The sequence below is a fragment of the Bubalus bubalis genome, chromosome 8 (genome assembly GCF_019923935.1).
Source record: "Bubalus bubalis isolate 160015118507 breed Murrah chromosome 8, NDDB_SH_1, whole genome shotgun sequence".
Taxonomy (NCBI): Eukaryota; Metazoa; Chordata; class Mammalia; order Artiodactyla; family Bovidae; genus Bubalus; species Bubalus bubalis.
Genome location: NC_059164.1, coordinates 103,298,757 through 103,323,526, shown reverse-complemented (window position 1 = coordinate 103,323,526; position 24,770 = coordinate 103,298,757). Strand labels below are relative to the sequence as shown.

At 42.9% G+C, this 24,770-nt stretch overlaps 1 protein-coding gene across 6 annotated transcripts; it reads left to right on the top strand.

Annotated features, from left to right (window-relative positions):
* The first annotated feature begins 3,914 nt into the window (after nucleotides 1–3,914).
* MKRN1 (makorin ring finger protein 1) lies at nucleotides 3,915–24,432 on the top strand. 6 transcript variants are annotated; one of them, XM_044946952.2, is made up of 11 exons: nucleotides 3,916–4,034; nucleotides 4,493–4,515; nucleotides 4,803–4,899; nucleotides 5,228–5,466; nucleotides 11,300–11,428; nucleotides 17,765–17,991; nucleotides 18,463–18,689; nucleotides 20,601–20,815; nucleotides 21,543–21,653; nucleotides 22,210–22,348; nucleotides 22,706–24,432. In XM_044946952.2, the coding sequence occupies exons 4-11, from the start codon at nucleotides 5,261–5,263 to the stop codon at nucleotides 22,913–22,915; spliced, it is 1,464 nt and encodes a 487-aa protein (XP_044802887.1). In that variant the 5' UTR covers nucleotides 3,916–4,034; nucleotides 4,493–4,515; nucleotides 4,803–4,899; nucleotides 5,228–5,260; the 3' UTR covers nucleotides 22,916–24,432. The 6 variants fall into 6 exon arrangements, with proteins under 6 accessions (XP_025147433.2, XP_044802887.1, XP_044802886.1 ...); XM_044946951.2 differs by having other exon boundaries at nucleotides 5,090–5,466; XM_044946949.2 differs by lacking the exon at nucleotides 5,228–5,466 and adding an exon at nucleotides 4,197–4,319 and having other exon boundaries at nucleotides 4,017–4,034; nucleotides 18,484–18,689.
* The last annotated feature ends 338 nt before the right edge of the window (nucleotides 24,433–24,770 follow it).

Genomic DNA, 24,770 nt, shown 5'->3' with positions numbered 1-24,770 from the left:
GAGGCAGCGTTTTCAGCACCATTAGGACTTTGTATTTTCACTGTCAAAGGCAAGAGTTCAATCCCTGGTCAGGGACTAAAATCACGCAAATCACCTGACACGGAGGAAAAACACACACACACACACAAAATTTGGAAAAAAAGAAAGAAAAAGGGAAAAAAATTAAAATAGAGAAATAAAAATTAAAACTGCACTAAAACAACCCCAAAACTACACTGAAATGTTATTTCCCCACCTGATTGCTAATATCCCAAAGTTTGATGGCTATTTTGGCTTGAAAGGGTGTTTGCAGGCAGGGTCCTTATACATTGTCGGTGGGTCCACATATTGGAAGATGCTTTCGTCAAACCTGTCACTGTCACTGACCCCCATTCTCTTTGACTCAGCAATGCCAGTTCTAGGAATTTATCCTACAGACATAATCTCACATGTGCAAAATATCATATATAAAATATTAATTGAAGCACTAAAAGATTGTTAACAATTTATAGCCAAGGAGCAGAATGAGGGGTGAGGGGGTTAACTGGATGGAACATTCTAACAAGAAAGGAAGATTGGGATTCTGGCTAAAGTGACATAACAGGATTCTTAGTGAAGGCAGGCCAGGGCATGAGATATTACCTGAGATAGTGAAAGAAAGTGAAAGTGAAGTTGCTCAGTTATGTCTGACTCTTTGCGACCCCATGGACTGTAGCCTACCAGGCTCCTCCGTCCATAGGATTTTCCAGGCAAGAATACTGGGGTGGGTTGCCATTTCCTTCTCCAGAGGATCTTCCTGACCCAGGGATTGAACCCGGGTCACAGGCACTGTAGGCAGACGATTTACCATCTGAGCCACCACCTGATCAGATATGGAGGGGGATCTGATATAGAGTATGGAGGATTCTGGCTAAACCAATTTAAGAGGATTCTTGCTAAAACTGTGGACATACAAACATTGATACATCATTGAAATGGGTCCTGAGCAGAATGTGGTCAAGGAGAGAATCTTTGTCATGCCCATTTCTACTTCTAAAAATATTTAGTCACATGACTGTATTACTGTAGTTTTTTTTTTGTTTTGTTTTTTTGCCATGCTACACAAGGCATGCTCGATCTTAGTTTCCCCAGTAGGGATTGAACCTATGCTCCTTGCAGTTGAAGCATGGAGTCTTAACCACTGGACTGCCAGGGAAGTCCCATACAAGAAAACTCGTTTTCTATAAACCAAAAAGTAGCAAAGCATTTAATACAAAATAATTCATAGACTGTGGGAGAGGATACTTAGACTGAAAAAACCAGGGAACCATTGACATATGTGAAAATATAAAGTGTTTTTACAGGAACCAAATCATTATTTAAACTCCCTTTGGAAAGAAAATAATAGGAAGATTGATATTGGTGTTTATGGTGTAGAGTTTCCACATTAAGATTCTCAAAGTTTGTGCAACATAGTATCAAGTAGATCTGCTCAGGCAATAGAGTCCTCTTGGCTTGGCAGGGTGCCAGCCCTATCTCTTATACTTTCTTTAATTTTGTAGCACTCAGCAGACACCAATAAGTAGGATTGCTTCTGCTTTGCCACTCTGTGCTGCTGCTGCTCCTGCTAAGTCGCTTCAGTCGTGTCCGACTCTGTGCGACCCCATTGACGGCAGCCCACAGGGCTCCCCCGTCCCTGGGATTCTCCAGGCAAGAACACTGGAGTGGGTTGCCATTTCCTTCTCCAATGCATGAAAGTGAAAAGGGAAAGTGAAGTTGCTCAGTCGTGTCAGACCCTCAGCGACCCCATGGACTGCAGCCTTCCAGGCTCCTCCATCCATGGGATTTTCCAGGCAAGAGTACTGGAATGGGGTGTCTTTGCCTTCTTCGTCCACCACTCTGTAGTCTTCCCTTTTAAATTAAAAATTTCCTCTGTGGGAGAGCCTAACAGCACCAGTAGGGGAAGGAACACTAGCCCCACAGCTAAAATTCCCAAGATTCAAGCTCTCCTCTGTCACTCACAGCCTGTGTGATCCTACACAGCATCTCTGCCTGTCTCTCCAACTTCATCTTCTCATATTTAAAGGGGCAACATCTGTGCTTGTCCAACTTCAAAAACTTATTGTGAAACAAAACAGACAAGGTGGGCAAAAGGCCTTTGAAAAGCTCCAAGTATCGTTCTGATGTAGGGCTGCCAGATAAAATATAGGATTCTGAGTTGTAATGGAAATTCAGACAAACAGCTAATGTTCTATGTATATATCCCATGCAATATTTGGGATTATACTTACACTGAAACTCAATTTGTTATTTATCTGAAGTTCATATTTAACTGAGCATCCTGTATTTTTATTTGCTAAATCTGGCAACGCTTTTTGCTATCATATAACAACATCAATGAAAACAATAGAAAATACTTACCTAGCGGTTACTACATCCAGGACTGTTCCTTGGCAGGAATTTGCCCAGTGTCACATGGCTACTATGTTCAAGCACTAAAACTTGCTCATGGTTCCTATATAATCTGTTTGGGTGGCACTGGCTCAGCAGAATCACTGATAAATGTTTTGTGTGTGAAGAAATGCACAGATTGCCCTTGTGCTAAAATGTTCTCCCGGAGAAAGAGATGACTGTTTTGTTTCCCTATAAGACAAAACATCATTATTCCTGTTGGTATAGATGGTGAAACAAGGCATAGTGACTTTTCTAACATCAGAGAGTTCTTTCACCCATAGCCCAAATATTTTATTGAGCAACTATTATATGCTGCACACAGTTCTAGAGACTTGTGATATAGCAGAACAAAACAGGCAAAGATCCCTGGCCTTACAGAGCTTATATTCTAGCTAGGAGAAACAGATCAAAAAAAAAAAAAAAAAAAAGCAAATTCTGTAGTAATTAGAAGGTGAAAACTATGCAATAAAAAATAGAGCAAAGACTTCCCTGGCAGTCCAGTAGTTAAGACTCCGCAATTGCACTGTAGGGGCACAGGTTTGATTCCTGGTGGGGGAACTAAGACCTCTCAGGCAGTGCAGTGTGTGCCCCCTGCCCCCCCGAGAAAAATGTTACTTAACAGGTAAACCCTAACAGATAAAAAATACCAGGAACACACCTGTAGTCCAACAAAGAGGTTAACTTGCTGCAGCAGGGGAGGCCACATGGGGGAGGAAGGTGGGCATCTTGGAAAAGGGAGTAGGGAGGGGCTTCTCACAGGATTGAAGCTCTTTTTGGATAACAGCACAAGCAGATGGAAGACCAGCTCTGGGCTGGGTGCTGTTGTGAGGTGCAGCAGTTTAGGAACTGGGTATCTTATAAATCTTTGGGTGCTCAGGTAACAGGGAAGAGCCAAGTCTGACTCCATGTTGGATCTGATTCTTTGACTTAAACCTTGATTGTCATTGCTCTTGTTATAATCATACATTATGGCCTGCCTCAGGGAACCCTGCCCTCTGCTGAAAGTTAAACTAAGGTGGCTTGGTTCCACTCACTAGGAGACCATCTGACCATGCCCACCTGTCAATGGCTGCAAGAAAAAAAGTGATTAACACAGCCCCTCCTATTTTGCAAGATAAAGCTACTTTACTTCCTCACCTCCAGTCTCTCCCTGTCCTATAAAAGAAACGGGCATCCAGGCCCCCATAGGATGGTGTTTCAGGGACCTAGTCTGCTATCACCGTGGTCCACAGGTGATACTTTCCTATTCCTGGCCTCTACCCCTCATCTCCCAGTTTATTGGCCTGTCATCAGCAAGCAGATTGAGCTTGGACTCGGTAGTGGAGGGAGAAATGAAGCAGGGCTGGGCAAGTCATTAGTAAAAATGCTGCATTTTCTCAAAAGTGGATTGTCAAGTCATTTTGTAGCCATGCTGTGGCCTTGAGGGAAACATTGTTTTTTGTTGGCGTTGCCACTGTCCTTGTTTGTGTCTGTTGGGTACATTGTGTTCTGATTATCAGTGGGATGGATTTTCACTTTCTCAAGGTAAAGAGATTATGTAAAAAAGCAAATTTAAGGGCTTATGAAAACCGGTCACAATTTAGTATGCAGCATCTGAGTGGACCTAGGGCATTAACGGGGAGGTAAGAGTAAATTCTTTTTAATTTTCCTAGTTTTAGAAATAACTCTTTGAAGCTGGGATATTTCAGACAGCTTTTATTATTCATTATCTATTAAAATTGTAGTGTGAAGCACACTGTTAAGGGTTTTACATGAACTTTAATAAGTTTCACAATCATCTTCAGAGATGTTGTGCTTCAGAGAGGTGTGCTTAGTGGCTCAGTCGTGTCCGACTCTTTGCGACCCCATGGACTGTGGCCCGCCAGACTCCTGTCCATTCGGATTCTCTCAGCAGGAATACTGAAGAGGTTTGCCATGCCCTCCTTCAGGGGATCTTCCCAACCCAGGGATCTTCCCGACCCAGGGACCGAAGCCAGGTCTCCTCCATTGCAGGCGGATTCTTTACCATCTGAGCCACCAGGGAAGACTCTCTGGGGGGGTAGGTCCTGTTATTATTTTTAAATTATTTTTTATTTTACAGACGGAGAGGAGGAACACTAAGAGGTAAGTTAACTGACTCAAAACTACATTGTTAGGAATGAGAGATGGCCAGAGGTTAAGGGAGACAAGCTGACTGCACAGCCTTTGCTTTAGCCACCTTGCTTTTCTCTTGGGTAGAGAGATCACACGGCTAACAGGAAGAACAGGAGAGAACATTTGTTAAAAGTGTTTAGTCTGGCCAGGCACTAAAAGCTCAGTGAATTGCCACATACAAAGCCTACTCGGATAAGGAAACTGAGGCTAGAGAGAATGGGTATCCGGGCCAAGTTCATAGTCATGTTAACTGATAGAGCCAGGAAAGTCTGGATTCAAACCCAGGACCCGCCGACCCCAATCCCAGTTCCGCCTCTCCACTGCACCAGCCTATGCTGGGAAGGACTCCTCGAGGTGAGTGCCCTTGAAATGAGGACTTCGGTTCCCTAGGCGTGGAACCTGGGGGCAGTAGGTGGGGCGGGGGTGGGCGCTTACCTGGGGGAGCCCGCCCTCGCCCCGCCCCTCCCGGGCGGAGCCGACTCGTCCACCAATCAGAGGGCTCTGGGGGCGGGCCCGGGGGGGTGCTCGGGCCCTGGCCCAGCAGTTTGAGCGGCGAGAGCGCTAGTCGACGAGACTCCGGGGCCGAGGCGAGCGAGCGGGCGCCTCAGTGTCCTTCCCCTCCCCACCCGTCGCCTGGCCGCCTTCTCTCCGCGGCCGGACCGGAATTATGTGATCCCGGAAGTTCCGGCGCCATTGCTGTGTGGGATAAACAGTAATGGCGGAGGCTGCAGCTCCCGGAACAACAGCCACACCATCAGGAGCAGGAGCGGCAGCGGCGGCGGCGGCAGCGGCCTCCCCCACCCCTATCCCCGCAGTCACCTCGCTGTCCCCGGGGGCGGGGGGCGGGGGAGGCGGCAGCGACGGCGGCGGCGGCGGCGGCGGCGGCGGCGGCGGCGGCTGGACTAAGCAGGTCACCTGCAGGTGAGACGCAGAGCGGCCGGCGCCGGGCGCGGGGAGGGGACCGAGACCGCGGAGGAAGGGGGCGGGCGGCCGGGCGGCCGGGCGGGGGCGGGCGGAGGTGGGAGGTGAGCCGGCGTTGCGGTCCCCGCGGTCGCCGCGCTGCGTCAACCACCGCCGGCCGCCGAGGCCCGGGCGCGCGGCCCCGCTGCGGAGCCGCCGCAGCGCCCGCCGCCTCCCCGCACCCGGCCGAGCGGCGCGGCGCGCGCGGGGAGAGAGGTGGGCTGACTCCTCCCTCCTTTTATTGTCGCCGATCCCCCCACCCCAACCCCCGGCCTGCGAGCTCGCCGGTTCCAAAAGGGGGTTTGGCGGTGTGGCCCGGAGCCCGCCTCCCCGCAGCCCTGCCGGGCCGGGGATCGCCGCCGCGGGCCCGCGGGCGAGAAGCGGGGCCCGGCCGCCGGCCCCGCAGCCGTGTCATCCGTTTGTAACGTCTTCCCGGGTCTCTCGGGCCCCGCCCGGAGCGGGGAGCTTTTGTGATTTCTACTCTTGTGTGTTACCGGGCTGGGCGGTTCTGGGCTTTGTCTCCGAACCGAGTGCCGGCCCAGGGGGTCTTCTCCACCGCCTTAGGTGTTACGAACTGGCATTCCCGTTCCCCCCCGGCTGGAAGGTGTCTTGTTTTCAAGTACACGAGTTTTAAGGGAGTCGGGGAACTCGTCGCTCCGCAGGGAGACGGATTTTGTTTTGGGTTTGGGATGTCAGATGAACATATTTGAAAAAAATAAGTGATTAGTAGAGGACGGTTATGCGGACGTGTGGCTGTGCGTCTAAGATAAGGGCATTTAATTGGATGTAGTACTTGAGTTTTTTTCTTAAGTGATCAGTAAGCGACTAGAAGCTTTTGTTTTTCTGTCGGTTGAAAAAATCAGTTGAAACGCCGTTATTCACCTAGGTGGGGTAATTTATATGCAGGTATCAATACTTGAAAATATTTTTAATATACAGAACTCAATATCCTGGTATTAACAGGGGTGAAGCGTTCTCAGTGCTTAATATGATAAATTTAAGACATGAATGGTAAGCTTAATTATTTTCAATAACGGGATAGAGAAAGCATAAAAGCTGTTTTAGGTAGCTTTTTTCAGTTATCTGTAGATCTGAGAATACTTGTGCAGTATCCCAAAGAATGAGAATTTAAAAATTCCTATTCATGGAACCAGATCTTTGAGTCTGTTATTTGTTTTCTCTGCAATGCTGCAATTGATTTACATGTGCTAGTTGAATCTTTTAAAATAAACTAGTGTAACCTTTATATTCCTGAATTTTCTAGCCTTTTACCCTGCAGTTCCAGTCTGTCTGCATGCACTGAGAATAATCGTCCTTTAATATGTGGATTCTTTAAGAACTCCATGCAGTGCCTTAATTTTATCAATACCGACTCTAATCTCAGTTATTGTTTGGCTTTGAATACCCATCACTAGCTTGACATTACTTTATATTACTTGTCTCATTATTATCCTGTTGTGCCTGTGTGTGAGCTCAACTCATGTCTGCAGAGAATGCATTGTCACTTCTGCACTTTACTTTCCTCTCTGTTAGAAACTTTTCCCTGATCTACTTCCCCTTTTCTAGTTCCTTACCAGTGTCATTAGAATTCAAAACAGCTCACTACACTAATCAATTCCTCTTTGCCTACCTTTAGATCTTTGAGTTTCTGAAATATTCTAGATCACTCCAGGACCAGCGTGAGTTTCTTGCACATGAACCCTAATATATTAATATATGTATCAGATACAGGGTTAGACACGCTATTGTTGTTTTTCATATAAAGCAACCTATAGCTTTTACTTGAAGCTGTTATCCAGTAAAAAAGTACAGACTAATTGAGAAGTCTTGGGTTTTAATACTTGACATTACTTTCAGTTTGTTTTAAGTACTAACATGATCTATTAAAAATCTTTCTGCTTTGTCTAGGGGAATACCAGATATATATTCATTCATTTATTGTGAACTTTGAGATTTTTGAGAACAGGGGCCCTATTTTATCATTTTATCTGTAGGGCTTTATTCAGTGCCTGGTATGTATATCTTTCTGGGACTAACCTCATTCAGTTATTCTATAAATAAATATTTGTGCTTACAATGGGAGACATAGAGCTAGATGTTGAAGGAAAGGCAGGAATGCACTGTATTATAAATATTTGCTTTGTGTTTGATAGCAAACTGTCCTTTGAAGAGAATTCAAGATAGTGCTCTGTTCCACTTTGAGTCTCTTTTCCCCTTATATCTAGGAATTTGACTAGGGCTATTTTCTTCAAGGGTGTAATCCTTAGAAGTTGTTTGGATGTTGGAAATTTGTTTTTAATTGCTCAGAATCCTTTGTATTTTCTTGTTGGTTAGTCTTTTCTAAATATTTCTCTTAAAAATTCTATCTCATTGTGTTAATTTCACAGCTTAAAAACCTAGATATAGTTTTCCCAAAGAACTGTGTTATGCTGCCCCCACCAGGCTGTTCTGATAACTTTTATTAGAGGAATTCTGTAAAATAGAAATGCTGTTGCTTCTAGTTTTCCTGAATGTGGGGGATTAAAACAATGAAATTGTAACTTGCAAGTTGTAATTTTGAATTTAGACACTGCTAAATATTATGTGTACAGGTCCTTTAGAAGATAAAAGGCAGAATAAACCCTGGTTCTTAAACACCAGGAATTTACAGTCTGGTTTGAGAAATAGGGGAAGCCCAGGGTACGTGTACTTGCCAAGAATTAAGTAACAAAGTGAGAAATGTCACAGCAGATTAAGTGATTAACTGCCAACTTACTTAATATTCTGTAATTTCTCTTAACAATCCCAGATGCCTACCTATAAGCACTCTGAGGGTCTTGTTTGGTTCTCTTGTACCCTCACAAGCTGTTGAGGTTTCTTGTATGTATCTTGGTAAAAGTGCTTAGGTTTCCAAGAGGTACAGCAGTCAGGGATTCTAGTCAGTTGTATTTGTCTTTATTACCGGACAATGTCTGGTTGGCATCATGGAATCTTCAAGGCGGAAGGAAGCATAGAAATCCTGTGGCCCAGCCTTTAACAGCAAAGGCAAGCTCAGCCTGGACAATGTCATCAAGATGAATTTGGGTGATGGCTTTTGGCGGTGGCATTTAAAAAAGAAAAGTGCTTGTGTCTTGATTGGTTTTGTAATGGGAGAAATTCTTGGAAGAGTTGACATTTTTTCCTCTTTCTGTTGTAACTTACACTATCATGTCATAATCTCTTAGACATAGAGATGGGTTGGTAAGGAGGGATATCACTGTGAAGACTGAGAGAAAAAAAGGCATGAAAAACAAACCAGAAACCCAGACAGTATGTACCAAATGCCCCTGTCAAATAATGCTTAGTATTTGGCAGTAACTAGTTAGGGCTTGTATTCTAGTGTTTCCACTGATGTCACAGTATCAGGTGATTTTGTGTCTGCTTGAGTCCTTTGGTGCTGCTACTTCTGGATCTCAGGAGCTTATGCCATTGCTGAATAGTTCTAGTTCTCAGTCCTCACATTGAATCAGATTTATGACGTAACTTCCCACATATATTTACTTTGCCAGGAGTAGTGCTGGAGGTTACTCCTTTGTCTTCTGGCTAAATTACTCCAGTTGCTTAAAATCTTATGGCATGACATCCAGGTCTTCTTTCCGTTGGTTGCCTTAGTCTTTCTTAACTGATTGGTTAAGTGTGTACCTTGGAAACAAATGTAGTCAGGGTGTTTGTCTGCTGGGACTGAGGAGAGATGTGGAAATGAACATGAGTACCAGCAAAGACGTTATACAATTGCTACTTACTGAACACGTTCTCAGTTTTAAAATTTATTTTTAAGTTTTAAATCTCAGGGGAAACTAAGATTTGTGTAGGTGGTGCTCAGACAGCTTCAAAACTTGCAGAAAGTTGCCCTATAGTTGTGCAGAAGTTCAGACCTTGTTAGATTGTTAAGCCTGAAAACAGTTGAAATCAGGTTAATTACAGTTAGAATTTGACTTCCTGCTACTGTAGTCTTAGATTTCCTTATGGACTGAAACCCTTGGGTACTTTAGGATCTTGCTAATTACAGCTCTTCCTATCAAGATGTTACATTTTTTTCTTTCTGCCTTTACATAGAAGGTATATATTTGCCAGTAATCTGAATAGAAGCTTTCACCTTTCAATTTGAAGCAGCCTTCTTCAAGGCTTCTTTAAGTAAATGTGACTGAATCTCTTTTCTATACATCATTCAATCCAGTGGACAAGGGGGTACTTCCTGCTCTTCTACCTTCCCTCTGTAGATAACTGTGACACTTAGCCTAGGAACTAGGCACTTTCCCTTACTCGGTACCAGCTGTGTTGTCTGACTCTTCTCCGACTCTTGTGATCCCATGGACTATAGCCTGTGAGGCTCCTCTGTCATTTGATTTTCCCGGCAAAAATACTGGAATGGGTTGCCATTTTCTACTCCAGGCAGGGTATCTTCCTGATCCAAGGTGTCTCCTTCATTGGCAGGTGGATTCTTTACCATTCACTACTGAGCCACATGGAAAGCGCATATCAGCTGTATATAAATGCATATTTGGGCAGTTATGACTTGCCAAAATTAAATCTTCATAATTCTGTTCAAGAGAAAGAGACCAAGTCAGTGAGATGATGAGAGGGAGGATTGGGGTGGGGGGGGTTCTACTTATCCGAGTTACCTATAAAAAATAAGACCCTATCACTTCCCTGATCGCTTTGTTACTTCAGATTTCTGCTTGGCCCTGGCCCCATTTTCAATTTAGTAAGTCTAAGGGAAGGTGTCCAAAATTGCATTTCTAGCTGAAGCTCCAGTACTTTGGCCACCTGATGCGAAGAGCTGAGTCATTGGAAAAGACCCTGATGCCGGGAAAGATGGAAGGCAAAATAAGGGGATGGCAGAGGATGAGATGTTTAGATGGCATCACCGACTCAATGGATGTGAATTTGAGCAAACTGCGGGAGATAGTGGAAGACAGGGGAGCCTGGTGTGCTGCAGTCCATGGGGTCGCAAAGAGGTGGACACGACTTAGTGACAGAACAACAACAAAGCAAATTCCCAAGTCTTCTTAGAAACTGAGTCAAACTCAGTTTTTGGAAATTTCTAGTTAGCTACACATGTTCCCCTGTAAGGCAGAGGAACAAGAGTGCTAAATGAAGGAGAGAAAGTGATTTCCCTTTGCCCATACCTTTGCAACAAATGTTACTTATGTTCTCACATGCGGCTTTTAAAGAATTAAAATGGTTTCTCAGAGAATTGAAATATACAGTAGTCTGATCTGTTCCAGTTTACATTGTTTCTTTTTTACACATAAAGCTGCAGATAAAAATTATGACTAAAGTTAGTGGAAAACAAGCTATCTGTAGAACTGTAAATTGAGAGCAGTGGTCAGACAACCTGTAGAGACAGGATTAAGGATGACCTCAAAGTTTAAATTGGTGCCTCTGTCTACAGGCAGCCTTCCTGTGGTACCATTATAGATAATTTTCTGATCATATGGTCTAGTTCAACTTTCTTTGTGTTCGCTTCTCATGTTTGTGTACAAAGAATATAAAAGAATATATTGCTAGTATAGAGTTAGTACTCGTGTGTTAGTGGTAGAATATATTGGCCATGGGGACTTAACAGTGGATAAGACTCCATGCTTCCAATGCAGGGGGCCCGGGTTCAATCCCTGATAGGTGAACTAAGATCTCATGCCAGATCTAAGCCCGCACACTGCACCAAAGACCCAGTGCAACCAAAATACATAATAATAATAATAATAAAAGAGAATGTATCAGTCATGAATTGAGTACTGGCTTGTAATCCAACTTGTGGTTCTTTGTCTCACAGGTATTTCATGCATGGGGTTTGTAAGGAAGGAGATAACTGTCGCTACTCACACGACCTCTCTGACAGTCCATATGGTGTAGTGTGCAAGTATTTTCAGCGAGGGTACTGTATTTATGGAGACCGCTGCAGGTAAGAGTTTGTTTCCAATTTAGTTTTGTTTGGGGTGGATGGAGAGGTTGGGAGAAAAAACTGAGAGTAAAACATGAAATTCCAACAGCTTTGTAAATAATCGATTTAAAGTAGTACTGCTGTGTGGCTTGTAGGATCTTAGTTCTCTGACCAGGGATTGAATGTGGGCCATGGCGGTGAAAGCCCTAAGTCCTAACCACAGGACTGTCAGGAAATTCCCTGAATAGTACTTCAAAAAGTTCTCCTCCTGTTGGCTCAGAGGTTAAAGTGTCTGCCTGCAATGCGGGAGACCTGGGTTTGATCCCTGGGTCAGGAAGATCCCCTGGAGAAGGAAATGGCAACCCACTCTAGTATTCTTGCCTGGAGAATCCCATGGACGGAGGAGCCTGGTGGGCTGTGGTCCACAGGGTCACAAAGAGTCGGACACGACTGAGCAACTTCACTTCACTTAGGAATGTTAGCACATTCTGATAGATAGATCTCTCTCTCATCTCTTCGATAGATAGATCTCTCACTTGGAAAGAATGTATTATTACATTTACAAAATGCGTTTGTAATATAGTCCTAAGTTTAAGTAGTGCCTGAGGAGCATGTTGGGCAAACCTAGAAATAAAGTATGGTGAAGGCATGTTTGTTAATGGTATTTCCTCTTCAAGACCAAGAATAAGGTGCATGTTTGACCAGTTGGGACTGGTTTCAGTTCTCTATTAGGTAGAATTATGGAGAGAAAATGGGATCATAGGCATTTGGGACAGTGTATTAGGTTACTACTTAAGGCTCGTCATTCCAACTAAACTTCCCTAAACCACCTGAGCTTGCAAGACTAAATTATAAGCTGACATTATGGAAAATGCTTTAGCAGTGTCTGGCTTCCTAGAATGGTAGAGAACCAAGAGAGGTCAGCTGCTAAGTACTCTATCCTTCATTGAATTGGCACCATAGTCTTATCAAATTGTAATTCAGCAGCAGTGGGTTCTGCTAGCCATTGGGTAGAGCTAGTTTACAAAATACCTAGGAGTATTAGTTTTCTATTGATGTTAAAGAAATTACCCTGAAATTTAGCAGCTTGGAAACAGTAAATATTTATTATCTCATGGTTGCTGGGGTCCGGAATCTGGGAGTGGCTTAGCTTGGTGAGTGGTCCTAGCTCAGGCTCTCAAGAAATTGCAGCCGAGATTTCAGCCAGGCTGCCAGCATCTGCCATCCTCTGCAAGTCTTGAATGGGGGCTGGATCACTTTGAAGATGGCTCACTCATATATCTTAGTTCCTCTCCTGGTAGACATTTCCCTTGGGCTGCTTTCGTGTCCTCACATTAACTTGTGCCCAGAGTAAGTGATTCAAGAGAGACATCAGGGATGAAGCAACAATGCCTTTTTATGACCTAGTCGCAGAAGTCGCAGGCTGTCACTTGCACTCTATTCTGTTTATTACAAGCAAGTCACTGGACAAGGGGAAGGAAATTGGGCTATACCTGTTGAAGGGAGGACCATCACTAGCAAAGATATTTTGACAATGTCATATCCAGTTTTAGCAGAAAAGAATTGTGTCAGCTATTGGGGTTCAAATGCTTAGAGTTCAAAAGACTAAGAAATTATTGATGAGCAGGATATATTGATCTTAGGTTACCTCACATCTTTTTTACTAGGAAATCTAGTTAAGAGGAGAGAAAAAGGAAAAGTTTCTTTCCATGTGGTCTGTCATTTTGCCCTCGGCTAAATTTTTGCAGTTTTGCTGGAAAGGAAAAAAATACATTCCCCCAAAAGAAAAAAAAACTAAAACTAAAGAACCCAGATATGTCTTTTGTAGTCACAGTATTAAAGAGGGCAAAAGTTACAAATCTGTCCTACCGGAAATGAGCGATTGCTCCTTTGTAGTCGGATGGTCCAACTTAATTGTAGGGCAGTTGTGTTCCTTGACTAGGCAGTCAGTTCAGAGACCTTATCAACTATAGAGAGAGAGGAGTTGAACATGGGTGAGAGTGAAGATGGACTCTGAGGTGCTGAGCAGAGAGATAGAATATAGACTGTGGATGAGTATGGCTGGTAACAGATGAACCTCTTATTTCAGAAGAGGTACCCCTCTGATTGGACTGTACAGCTGAAATGTTTGGGAAATAAGGTTAAACTGAAGAAATCCGAGCTAAATCTCTTGTGTTAAATCAGCTTATTTTTCAGGGACCTCTGCCAGCCCCAACAGCATTCTGTGTTCTCCTTGGGACAACAGTATAGAAACCCATCTTCCGCATAACTCTGTATTTAGAGTGGGCTTCCTCGTGGGAGACAATTTTAGTTTTCTTTTTAGTAAGGGTATGCAGCTCCCTTTTAGGGAGAATGATCCTGATTTGAGCTGGCTTTAGAGCTCTTAGGATAAAGTGAAAGGAATTAGAGAAACCTATATCCTAATAGTGTGCGAGGAAAGTTTGGTAACAATTGTTTGGTTGATACAGGTGATTATTAAGAGCTTGATTATAGAATAGCTAAGGAAGGAGTCTTATGGGCTTGTTCTAAGACTGTTTCCTTGTTAAAAATTGACTTGGGGGATTAAGCCTACTTTTCACTCTTACTATGTAAGGGTTTTTTTTTTTTTTTTTTGAGTAACATAACATTTTAATAGATGAAATAAATACTCCAGTACATGCAAGGTAGAAACTTGACATTGGAGATGGGGGAAATATCTCTTATGTAGGGACCTTGTTATACAACCTGACCAATGTCCAGGGATTTCAAATAATTTAACTCCTCATAAAGGCAGTAGTTTATAAATGAAAGATGATACCCTAGTTGCAGCAATTCAGAAGTGTTGCTGTATTCATTTTGTATGACGGGGCCGTGTTATTTAGTGAGGCCCCAGTTCTTTGTTGCTCAGGACTGTTGTCCAAGATCTAGCATCCTTGTTGTTCAGTCTCCGTCATGTCCGACTCTGACCCCATGAACTGCAGCACACCAGGCCTCCCTGTCCTTTGCCATCTTCTGGAGCTTGCTCAATTTCATGTCCATAGAGTTTGTGATGCTATCTAACCATCTCATCCTCTGCCACCCCCTTCTCCTTTTGCCTTCCATCTTTCCCAGCATCAGGGTCTTTTCCAATGAGTTGGCTGTTCACATCAGGTGGCCAAAATACTGGATTTCAGCATCAGTCCTTCCAATCACAGTTGATTTCCTTTAGCGTCCTTAGTAAGTGCCACAGAACTCCACGTCATTGTTTCTAAACACCCACTTGGGAAAGGGACAGGATTGCCTTTGACACTATGGTTATGGTAGATCTTGTTTCATTTGGAGGGTTTTTTGTTTGTTTTGACTGGATAGCGTGCGAGATCTTAGTTCCCCTACCAAGGATTGAACCCTTGCTCCCTGCAGTGGAAGCGTGGAGTCCTAACCATTGGACTGCCAGGGAATTCCCCTTTGGAGGAGTTTTCACTGTAGACCCACTGAATTCTATACATTAAAAGCTTAAAAGGCAGATATCAAACCTCACAAGGGTGGGATGGTGTGCGTTGCAAACCAACAAGATGAAGTGTTGTTCTTTTGTGTAGAAGAAAAATTAAACAAACTTCCTTCACTGGCAACTGTATCAGAGTACTCTTTGCAAGATATGAAAGGAAAACACAATATTGGTTTCAGCGTTGTCTCAGCATTAATCCCCCATTCAACACTTTGGCTAAAAAGGATCAGCGATTCTGTGATAATTCATTAAAGAATTAATTTAATAACGTTAACAAAGCCACTATCATGACTGTGAATCCAGTGGATATGATTAGCTAGGGCTGGCAGACTTTCAGTATGGGGCCGGAGAATTAATATTTTTAGCTAGGGAGGCCATATGGTCTCTTGTAGCACAAAAACAACCCTAGATAATACACAAGCTAATAGTGTGGCTAGGTTCCAATGAAACTTTTATTTTGGGACACTGAAATTTAATTTCATGTCATGAAACAATCTTTTTTCCAACATTTAAAAATACCAAAACAATTCCTAGCTCCAGTTGGGTTTGACCTGAGGCCTGTAGTTGGCCAGTTCCTATTCTTTGAAGAGCTCTCTGCTTTACTGAACCAATTAGCTTTTAGCAAATTCCTTTCAGAATAGGAGTCTTGCTTTTTCTTTCTTAATTTATTAGTTCTTTCTTGTGCTCTATCTTTCATGGTGCTTACTTACAAATTTTTACTTCAGAAGTATATTTAATACAGATCTATTCTGTGCTGTTTACAAATGTGAACCTTCTTGCTAATATTCTATGCTATCAAAAATATTATACCTTGTTGATTCCTTGATAAACTTACCCTAAAACCAAAATGCACTCCTTTCAAAAAACTTTGTAGTGGGACTTGCTAGTGGTCCAGTGTCAAAGACTTCACACTCCCAATGCAGGGGCACCTGGGTCTATCCCACATGCTGCAGCTAAGACCCAGCTCAGCCAAATAAATATTTTAAAAAACCAACTTTGTCATATTTGCAATTTGATAGATGATGATGAGCATTCTAATTGTTTTTTAAATAGATGTTTGAGTAATTTACTCTGAAATTCTTCAAACGAGTATGGCAAAGGAGAAAGAGCAGAAACTAAAATATGGGCATTGAAACTAGTTCTTAGACCCTTTCACATCTTGACATTTTAGTTTTACTTAATCCTTTAAAACTTCCTCAAAGCCCTGAAGGCTATCTTCATTGGTGAAGCTGGCATCTTAATTCCAAAACCTGGGTTCTTTTCTAAGTTAAAGGCTGTGAAAGTAATTAAAATGTGAGGACTGGGGACTAGATTTCTAAGGTTCCCTAAAGCTCTAAAACCTCAGAACAATGCTGTTCAGTAGAACTTTGTATGATAGCATAAATGCTTTCTATCTGCTGCCCAGAAAAGAAACTGCTAGCTACGTGTGACCACTGAACACTTGAAAATGTAGCTAGTCTAAGGACCAAGGAACTGAGTTTTGAATGTAAGTGTAAATAATTAGATACAGCTAATGGCTGCTCTGTTTTATAGGGCAGGTTTGGAGTCACATTAGAGCTAGAACACTACTTAACACGTCCGTCATCTCTAATATATTTTTGATGATGAAGTGAGACTGTCCAAGTGAAAAAGCATATTCATGATCTTTAGCTTCATAATTCCAGCCTTAAATAAATGCACTGGGCTTTTGTGGCTGATACCAGGATACTCAAAGTAGGTTACCTAATGCGTAAGAGTTGAAATAGGAGGGTTTGAGATAACATAATGATAAAAACCAGCTCAGCAAATGTTTGCCATGTTAAAGAGCAGTCTTTAGTTAGAATGTTTTATCTTTTAGATGTAAACACAGACACTTGTAACACAGATGACCCATGGTTAGTGTTGCCAGTGAGTTAATTAATTTTAAGAACTGCTAGATACATACTATACATTATAACAGTTTATGGATTGGGTTAGCCAAAAAGTTGGTTCAGGTTTTTCTGTAAGATGCTATGGAAAAACCGAGATGAACTTGGCCAACCCAATAGTACATTCATCATTAATTTCTTGTGTCTGAGTGAATTTCACAGCCTAAAATATCTAAGAATTGTGAGGATTTTCTCAGGCAGCAAGGTTGGAGATGAGGTTCAATAATAATTTTACAGATGACAAGGAATCAGGAAATGCACAGGGTAAGAGTTCAGAAAAGTAGGTGAGTGGATGGATGTAGGAGAAAAGGAAATACACATTGCATATTTTATAAATACGGTTTCTCCCTTTTAATATTGGGAGCATTTTAATTTATGTATTGGTAAAATGGCCCACATTTTTACTTGTTGGATTGAGTGTCAGTCTTGCTTTGCTTAATCAGTCAGTTTTGGCTGCATAGTCTTTTTTTAGCAGAGTTGCCATGGTAATGATAAATTATCAACTCCTGAAGCTCCTAATGAGAGTGGAATTTGAGGGGTAATAGATGGTCTACAGCAGGGGTGGCTGAACTATGGTTTGTAGGGTACATGGGACTGGGTGCTGTTTTTGTGAAGTTTTATTGGAACACAGTCACGCACAGCTGTTTAGATAATGCCATGGCTGCTTTGGAACTACAGTTACGGACTTCAACAGTTGTGACATTGGCGGTTTGGCCTGCAGAACCCTGAATCTGTATGGCCTTGCTACTCAAACTGGTCCCTGGACCAGTGGCATTAGTATCCTGTGGGGACTTGTCAGAGACATGCAAAATTAGGGGCTATACTCCAGACTCAGAAATTAGCTATCTGCCTTTTAACAATTTCCCACATGATTCACAGGCACAGTAATTTGAAAAGAACCCAAGGACAAGACTGGGAATGTATATTCCATCTAGAGGCTTCTGGTTAGACAGTGATGGCTGACTTTGTAAATTTTTTCTTTTTAAGATATGAACATAGCAAGCCACTGAAACAGGAAGAAGCAACTGCTACAGATCTAACTGCAAAGTCATCCCTTGCTGCTTCCTCAAGTCTCTCATCAGTTGGACCGACTGTTGATATGAATATGGGCGAAGCTGAGTCAAGAAATTCAAACTTTGCAACTGTAGGAGCCGGTTCAGAAGACTGGGTGAATGCCATTGAGTTTGTTCCGGGGCAGCCCTACTGTGGCCGGAGTGAGTATCTTTGAAGAAGAAAAAAGAAGGCTGGAGAGTGTTTTATCAATTAGCTGAATTTTACAACTTTCCTGCTTCCAATTTTCATATTTAGCCTAGTCTTAATATTCTTAAATTAGGTCACCTTAAAAGAAAAAAAAAAAACAGATGGAGCAAAAGAAACTTCTTGACTTTCAATAGTAATGAATGTAGAATGTTTTGAAAAATGGATCTTTATCTCCTTTAATCAGTACAGTTGAAATACATTCAAAAGCTTTTTTAAAAAAGTTTTTTTTTTTTTTTTTTTTAAACAAGCCTAATCTTGGAAATATTAGTAGCAAAAGACATTCATTCCTTTCAAGAGTGGGGGATTAGTTTCAATAGACTATTTTGGAGTTTCTCTTAAGTTCTTTTTATCTTCTTTAGCGAGACTAGTTCATGTATCTGCCTTAACTGTTTTGGACCTTTACCATCCTCTTAAACATTTTTCAGCTGCCCCTTCCTCTGCTGAAGCCCCCCTGCAGGGCTCAGTGACCAAGGAAGACGCGGAGAAGGAGCAAAGTGCAGTGGAGACCAAGAAGCAGCTCTGCCCCTATGCTGCAGTGGGGGAGTGCCGCTACGGGGAGAACTGCGCGTATCTGCACGGAGACGCGTGTGACATGTGCGGGCTGCAGGTCCTCCATCCCGTGGATGCCGCCCAGAGGTCACAGCATATAAAAGTAAGTCGGAAGGAAGCACACACTCTAACAGGTGTGAGAACTGTCTTTGCCCTTTCACAGCATTGACAGCTCATGTCAAAGAGACACTGGGTGAATCAAATGGTTTTCTTTAAGTAGGAGTGTTTCCCTTCCTGGCAATCTTGACTGTTTTATCAGGAATTAGGCTTTTAGAACCTCAGATTATGGGCTTTTTTTTTTTTCTCCCCCCTTTTCTTTCCTTCTTTTTTTAAAATAATAGGTTTTCTGAAATTCAAGTTCCATATAGCCCACTCTTCTAAAATGCATATTTCATTGGTTTTTAATGCAGTTGCGTAGTAGTTGAACCATGATCACTATTCTCTAATTTAGGACATAACTCCTTTAGTCTGCATTCTGCCCTTCCTCCAGCTCCTGGCAACAACTCATTTACTTTCTGTTTCCATGGATTTTTTTGTTTGTTTTGGGAATTTCCTATGAATGGAATCATATGTGGCCTTTTGTGACTGGCTAAAACAGTAGCATAATGTTTTCAGGATTTGTTCATGTTTTAGTGTGTTTCAGTACTTAATCCTTTTCTTGGCTACATAATAATCCTCTGGATGGCTGTGTGACATTTTGTTTTTCCTTTTGGGTTGTTTCACCTTTTGCCCATTAAGAATAATCCCCTGAACAGTCATGTATAAAGTTTTGTGGACATACATTTTAATTACCTTAAGGTTGCTAGGTCATATGGTAACTCTGTACTTAATATTTTAAGCAACTTTTTCCCAGTGACTGTACCATTTTACATTCTCATTAGTAGTGTATGACCGTTTCAGACTATGGTTTTAAGCCCATTTGTATCTGTGAGTATACTGTATTGCAAACCTGATTAGAGGAAATTTTGCTTCTAATCATAATCATGTCTGTTTAATAAAAATAAATTTGGTTGTGAGGGTGGGGGTGAAGCATGGTATAATAACTAGCATGTTTTTTATAGAATAAAATATGTGTAGTTTAATGTTATGTCAATTATACCTCATTTAAAATAAAAAGTATGTGATGTCCACACAGAAACGTGTACGTGAGTGTTCATAGCATTATTCATAATGGCTCCAAAGTGGAAACAACCAAAGTATCCGTCATCTGATAAATGGAAAAACTAACTGGTCTCTCCATATGATGGAATGTTACCCAGCAATAAAAAGAAATGAAAGTCATATATTCTACAACATAGATAACCTTGAAAATGTAGTCAAGTGAGCAAAACCAGTCACAAACGACCAGATATTTTTTTATGAAATGCCCTGAATGAACATATCCACAGATTTGTTGTTGCCTAGAACTGAGGGTGTCGAGGGGAAGTGACTACTGTGGATTTGGAGTTTCTCTGGGGTAATGAAAATGTCCGGAGACAGACTGAGGTGATGTTTATATAACTCTGCATGTACTGAAAACCATTTCATTGTACACTTTGAGTGAATGCATTATATGGTATGAAATTATATATCTCAATACTGCTTTATTTTGGATGTGAAACGTACATGCCTGGCACATAATTGTCACCTAATAAATGTTCGTTTCCTTCATTCTTATTTTCTGACAGGTGGTATATTAGAGTCTTAATCCTAATTACATTTTCCATCTAGAAATGAGTACATCAACAAACAATATGAAAAACAGCCTGTAATGTGGGTGACTGCAGGGTTGAGTTGCAGGATAGAGAAAACTAGGTAATTCTTTAGTTCCTGAAGTTGAGTCCTTAGAGTTTGACTTGACAGTATCGTGAGGTCCCTCGATGTCCGCACACCTGTACCGCCTGGTTAAACAAAGCTGTTTCTGATGTCATTGGGAACAGTTCTCTTTTCAGTTGGCTCTTTGACTCTGAACAGGAGTTCTTAGCGGTCTCTCATGATTCCAAACCCTGACTGCTCCTCTCTGTCCATTCTCTAGTCCTGCATCGAGGCCCATGAGAAGGACATGGAGCTCTCATTCGCGGTGCAGCGCAGCAAGGACATGGTGTGTGGCATCTGCATGGAGGTGGTCTACGAGAAAGCCAACCCCAGCGAGCGCCGCTTCGGGATCCTCTCCAACTGCAACCACACCTACTGTCTCAAGTGTATTCGCAAGTGGAGGAGTGCTAAGCAATTTGAGAGCAAGATCATAAAGTGAGACTCCTCCCCAATCTTCGTTTGTGCTTTCTATTTTGGGGAAGAATTTAGTATCTTGTGCCAACTTTCAGCCAGATGGACCACATTTAAATGCATGCATTTTATCTCGAAACTGGGGTATTCTTCTAATTGGGAGTTCTTCTTTGTATTTCAGCTAGCTTCTAGATTAGTTGGTATATCTACTTTTATTTGAACAAGGAAAACCCTATGTATCAGTTAGTAGAATCTTCGTGCTTTTTTCTGAGGAGATTGTGTTTAATGGATTAGCCAGTTTAGGCTCAGAGAAGAAGCGTATCTAGCTCTGAATGTATGTTTCCTGGCATTTTACATTTTCCACTTTCCTATTCCATCCATTAAGCTAGCCAATAATCCACCATCCTTTAAAAATTGTTCTCATAACTGAACAAAAACTACATAATCTAAACAGAGCAAAGTTACAAGAAATAAATTTATTTAAACGAAAGAAAAAGGAGTCTGTGTGAAATGTCTTCTTTTTGTTGTTGTTTTTTTTAACCTAAAGTTATTTTTTTTAATGAACTGGCTAGCCATTGAGTTGAACTTACAAAAAAAGGAAATGGTCAGTTGTGTGGGACCCTTGCAGGAAGTGCCCATTTGCCTTTCAGTTAAGTCTTTAAAGCTGGAGGTGACACACCAGGGTGTGTCCTTGAAGGAGAGTGGGCCTGTAAAGGGGAATTTGCATTGCAGCCTGTTCATTGTTTCCCAGGTCCTGCCCAGAATGCCGGATCACATCTAACTTTGTCATTCCAAGTGAGTACTGGGTGGAGGAGAAAGAAGAGAAGCAGAAACTCATTCAGAAATACAAGGAGGCAATGAGGTATGAGCACTGCAGCCTTTTCTCAAGCTAAGATCCCAACGTGTCGCTTGGGCTCACTTTGAAAAGAAACAGTGCTGCATTATACACTCCTACCTCCTTCCTACCCTTTCTTTTACTTCCCAGTACGGTTTGTCACCCCTGATGACGCTTACCCGGTGTGTATCTTGCTGTAACGCAGTCGCTGGGGTGCACGCCCAGGGGCTGTGTTACAATGACGCCTGCACTGCTGCTGTGGTAACGCCCCAGGAATGGGGTCTGCCTATCCCGAGTCTGTGTCATGGTTGTCCTACTGTATTCTTGTGTGTGGGCCTTCTCGAAGGTTCTTTCTCTGCTGGATCTGCGATTCTAGGGCTGTTAAACGGCTCGACTTGAACAGTTTCTGGTTCTAGTCAGTGTTTTCATGCGATAGCACACACGTTTAAGAACACATCTCGGGGAGGGCTGTTAACAGACGTACCGGTTCTGTTCTCTCCCCATTTTAAAGAAACCCCGGATGATAGTCGAATACAGACCTGAAATCCACCGTGAGTAAGGGTTGCGCTATTTTCCTTTCCAGCAACAAGGCGTGCAGGTATTTTGATGAAGGCCGTGGGAGCTGCCCATTTGGAGGGAACTGTTTTTACAAGCATGCGTACCCTGATGGCCGTAGAGAGGAGCCACAGAGACAGAAAGTGGGAACATCAAGCAGATGCCGGGTAACTCTCACTGTTCTTTCAAAGGAGGGGAAATACCACACGCTGAGCCTGAGGCCCGCACAGATAGGGGCAGGGGACGGTGAAGGCCCAGGTCTAGGAGCGAGAGCCTAGAGGATTAAAGGAGACCAACCTCAGCAAACCGGGAGGGCTATGAGAGGAAAAGCTAGAACGCTTAAGGCTCTAGACTAAACGGTGTGCCGAGTAACCAGCGGGGAGGCGTTGTTAAAAGTCGAAACCCTAAATCAGAAGTCTTGGTTCGTCATGCCCTCTGGTGTGCTGGACGTTTTGCCTTAGAAACCACAGCCTAGAAGACGCTGCCCGGCAGTGCCACCCCTATCACGGCCTTGTTTTTTACAGGCCCAACGAAGGAACCACTTCTGGGAGCTCATCGAGGAACGAGAGAATGGCAACCCTTTTGACGATGAAGAGGAGGTTGTCACCTTTGAGCTGGGCGAGATGTTGCTTATGCTCTTGGCTGCAGGTGGGGACGACGACCTGACAGACTCTGAAGACGAGTGGGACTTGTTTCACGATGAGCTGGAAGATTTTTATGACTTGGATCTATAGCAGCTCGGCGGGGCGCGTGAACTGGTCTGCCGAGCCTCAGGCGGCAGCGGGCCTCGGGGGATGGCGGCCGCACCGGGCCGCTCTCCTAGGCAGGCCTCTCAACTCCAGGTGCTGTCGTAATCATTTTTACCCAGGGCCTGTCTTCTCAACCCCTCACCTTTCCCCAAGGAGTATGTTGTTTTCTCTGTTTGAAAAAGTTACAAAAATAAATCTGAAAGTTAGTTTTTTTGTAACATGAATTTAACTGTCAGACAGTTAGTGTAGGTTTGTCGCGTCACGTTTTTCCACCAGATCCACACAGTTCGAGGGGAGCGTACCTGGATTTCCAGGACTCATTTTGGAGGGCCCCGGGTTCAGAAGTATCAGCACTGGCCCCTGCTTTGGGGGGTCCAGGCAGCGGGGTAATGGGTGAAGGATCTGAACTGTAGCAAGTAGCTGCCTCCTGCTCTAGACGTGGGAGGTGGGTACTTGGTTTCTGGTAAAATCTGCACATGTGTTTTTCCGTCTGGTCTCTGTCCTGTCACCCCTGCCCTGTACACTCATCCTGTGGTTTTGGTCTCTTTGTTTCATTGCACACAAGTAATACTACTACTGGGTAACCAGAACCAGGTGTGAATGTATTTGAGATTTTTACCGTCTTTAGCGTGATAGGAAAACTGTGAAAGAACACATATAAAATGGGAGTGGAAGAAAATAACGCAGAGTTGGAAGCTGACTCCCCAAGGCTGAGGGACTTGGGATATGTGAGTGTGAGTGCGTGACAAGCTTCCCATCCCTGCATAGATGCAGTGTTTGTAGCCTTAGCGAAAAAACTCGGTTTAGTGGTTTCAGCCTCGTGTGGCAAATAGATCTTAAAGGACAAAGCAGTTAATTGGTAGCTGTTAATAGAGCAGTGCTAGCTCTGTCTGTATAAATAGAGAAATGGGCTTAGCCACAGAAGTGCAAACTACCTGGTTATCCCATGTGTTAACACGACCTAGGGCTTGGGTCCACAGTTGTGTTTAATGTATGATCTCCTAGACTTCTCAGTCCAGGCACTTTTGGACAAACTTTTGTCCTCATTTGAGGCGTTTTTTTGTCAGGTTTTTGTGTTCCTTTTTTGTGGGTATTTGCCTCATTCCATCCCCAAGCTTTGCAGCTAGACAGTGAGCTTCAAAACTACGTTCTAAGGCGTTTCCTGTAATGGGGTCATTGGTTGACAGTATAGTAAGTCAGGCTTTTCCACTAAAAGGGGAAAGAGAGGCTGGTAATCCAGAAGATAAGCTAATGTTAAATTGTTAGAAGAATTCCTCGAGCGGAAATTTTAGCTTTGCGTTTTGTTGCTCTTTCCTGAAAATAACTCGGAGGTGCCCCGGATGTGTCCATCTGCTGCTCTGATGCCTCGGGTATCACTCGTTCTCTTCACTTAAAGAAAAAAAGATAAAAACAAAACAGTAATTGTTGCAGAGGTCTCTGTATTTTGCAGCTGCCCTTTTGTAAGACGCACTTTTCCCAAATAAAACAATTTTTAAAACCCATGATTTGGCTTCCTGTTTTGTGTAATGGGCCGTTCTGAAATGTGCAGATGTCAAAGTGTGCTACTTGTTTCTTGCATCGCTTCTTGGATCAGTTCATCCACGAGTCAGATTTCTGTGAGAAAAGTTGGCATCTCTCCTAAAAAAACATCTAGCCTACTGAGAAATGTTGGAGAGATAGAGGACAGCCTTACGGTGGACTTGGGATATGTGAGTGTGAGTGTTTTGTATTTTAGAATTTGCAAGGCTAACGCTTAGGCCTCCTTTGTTGGCCAGAGGCGCTGCCAGTTTCTGCTGCCATCCTCTGGTAGCTGAACTTGCTTAGGATCCACAAATAATGG

Bases quoted from the DNA above. Each gene is read 5' to 3' on its own strand.
- MKRN1 (XM_044946952.2), top strand. From the start codon at position 5,261: ATGGCGGAGGCTGCAGCTCCCGGAACAACAGCCACACCATCAGGAGCA. The intron at 18,690-20,600 runs GTAAGTCGGAAG...TCCATTCTCTAG, and splicing joins AGAGGTCACAGCATATAAAA to TCCTGCATCGAGGCCCATGA. The intron at 20,816-21,542 runs GTGAGACTCCTC...ATTGTTTCCCAG, and splicing joins TTTGAGAGCAAGATCATAAA to GTCCTGCCCAGAATGCCGGA.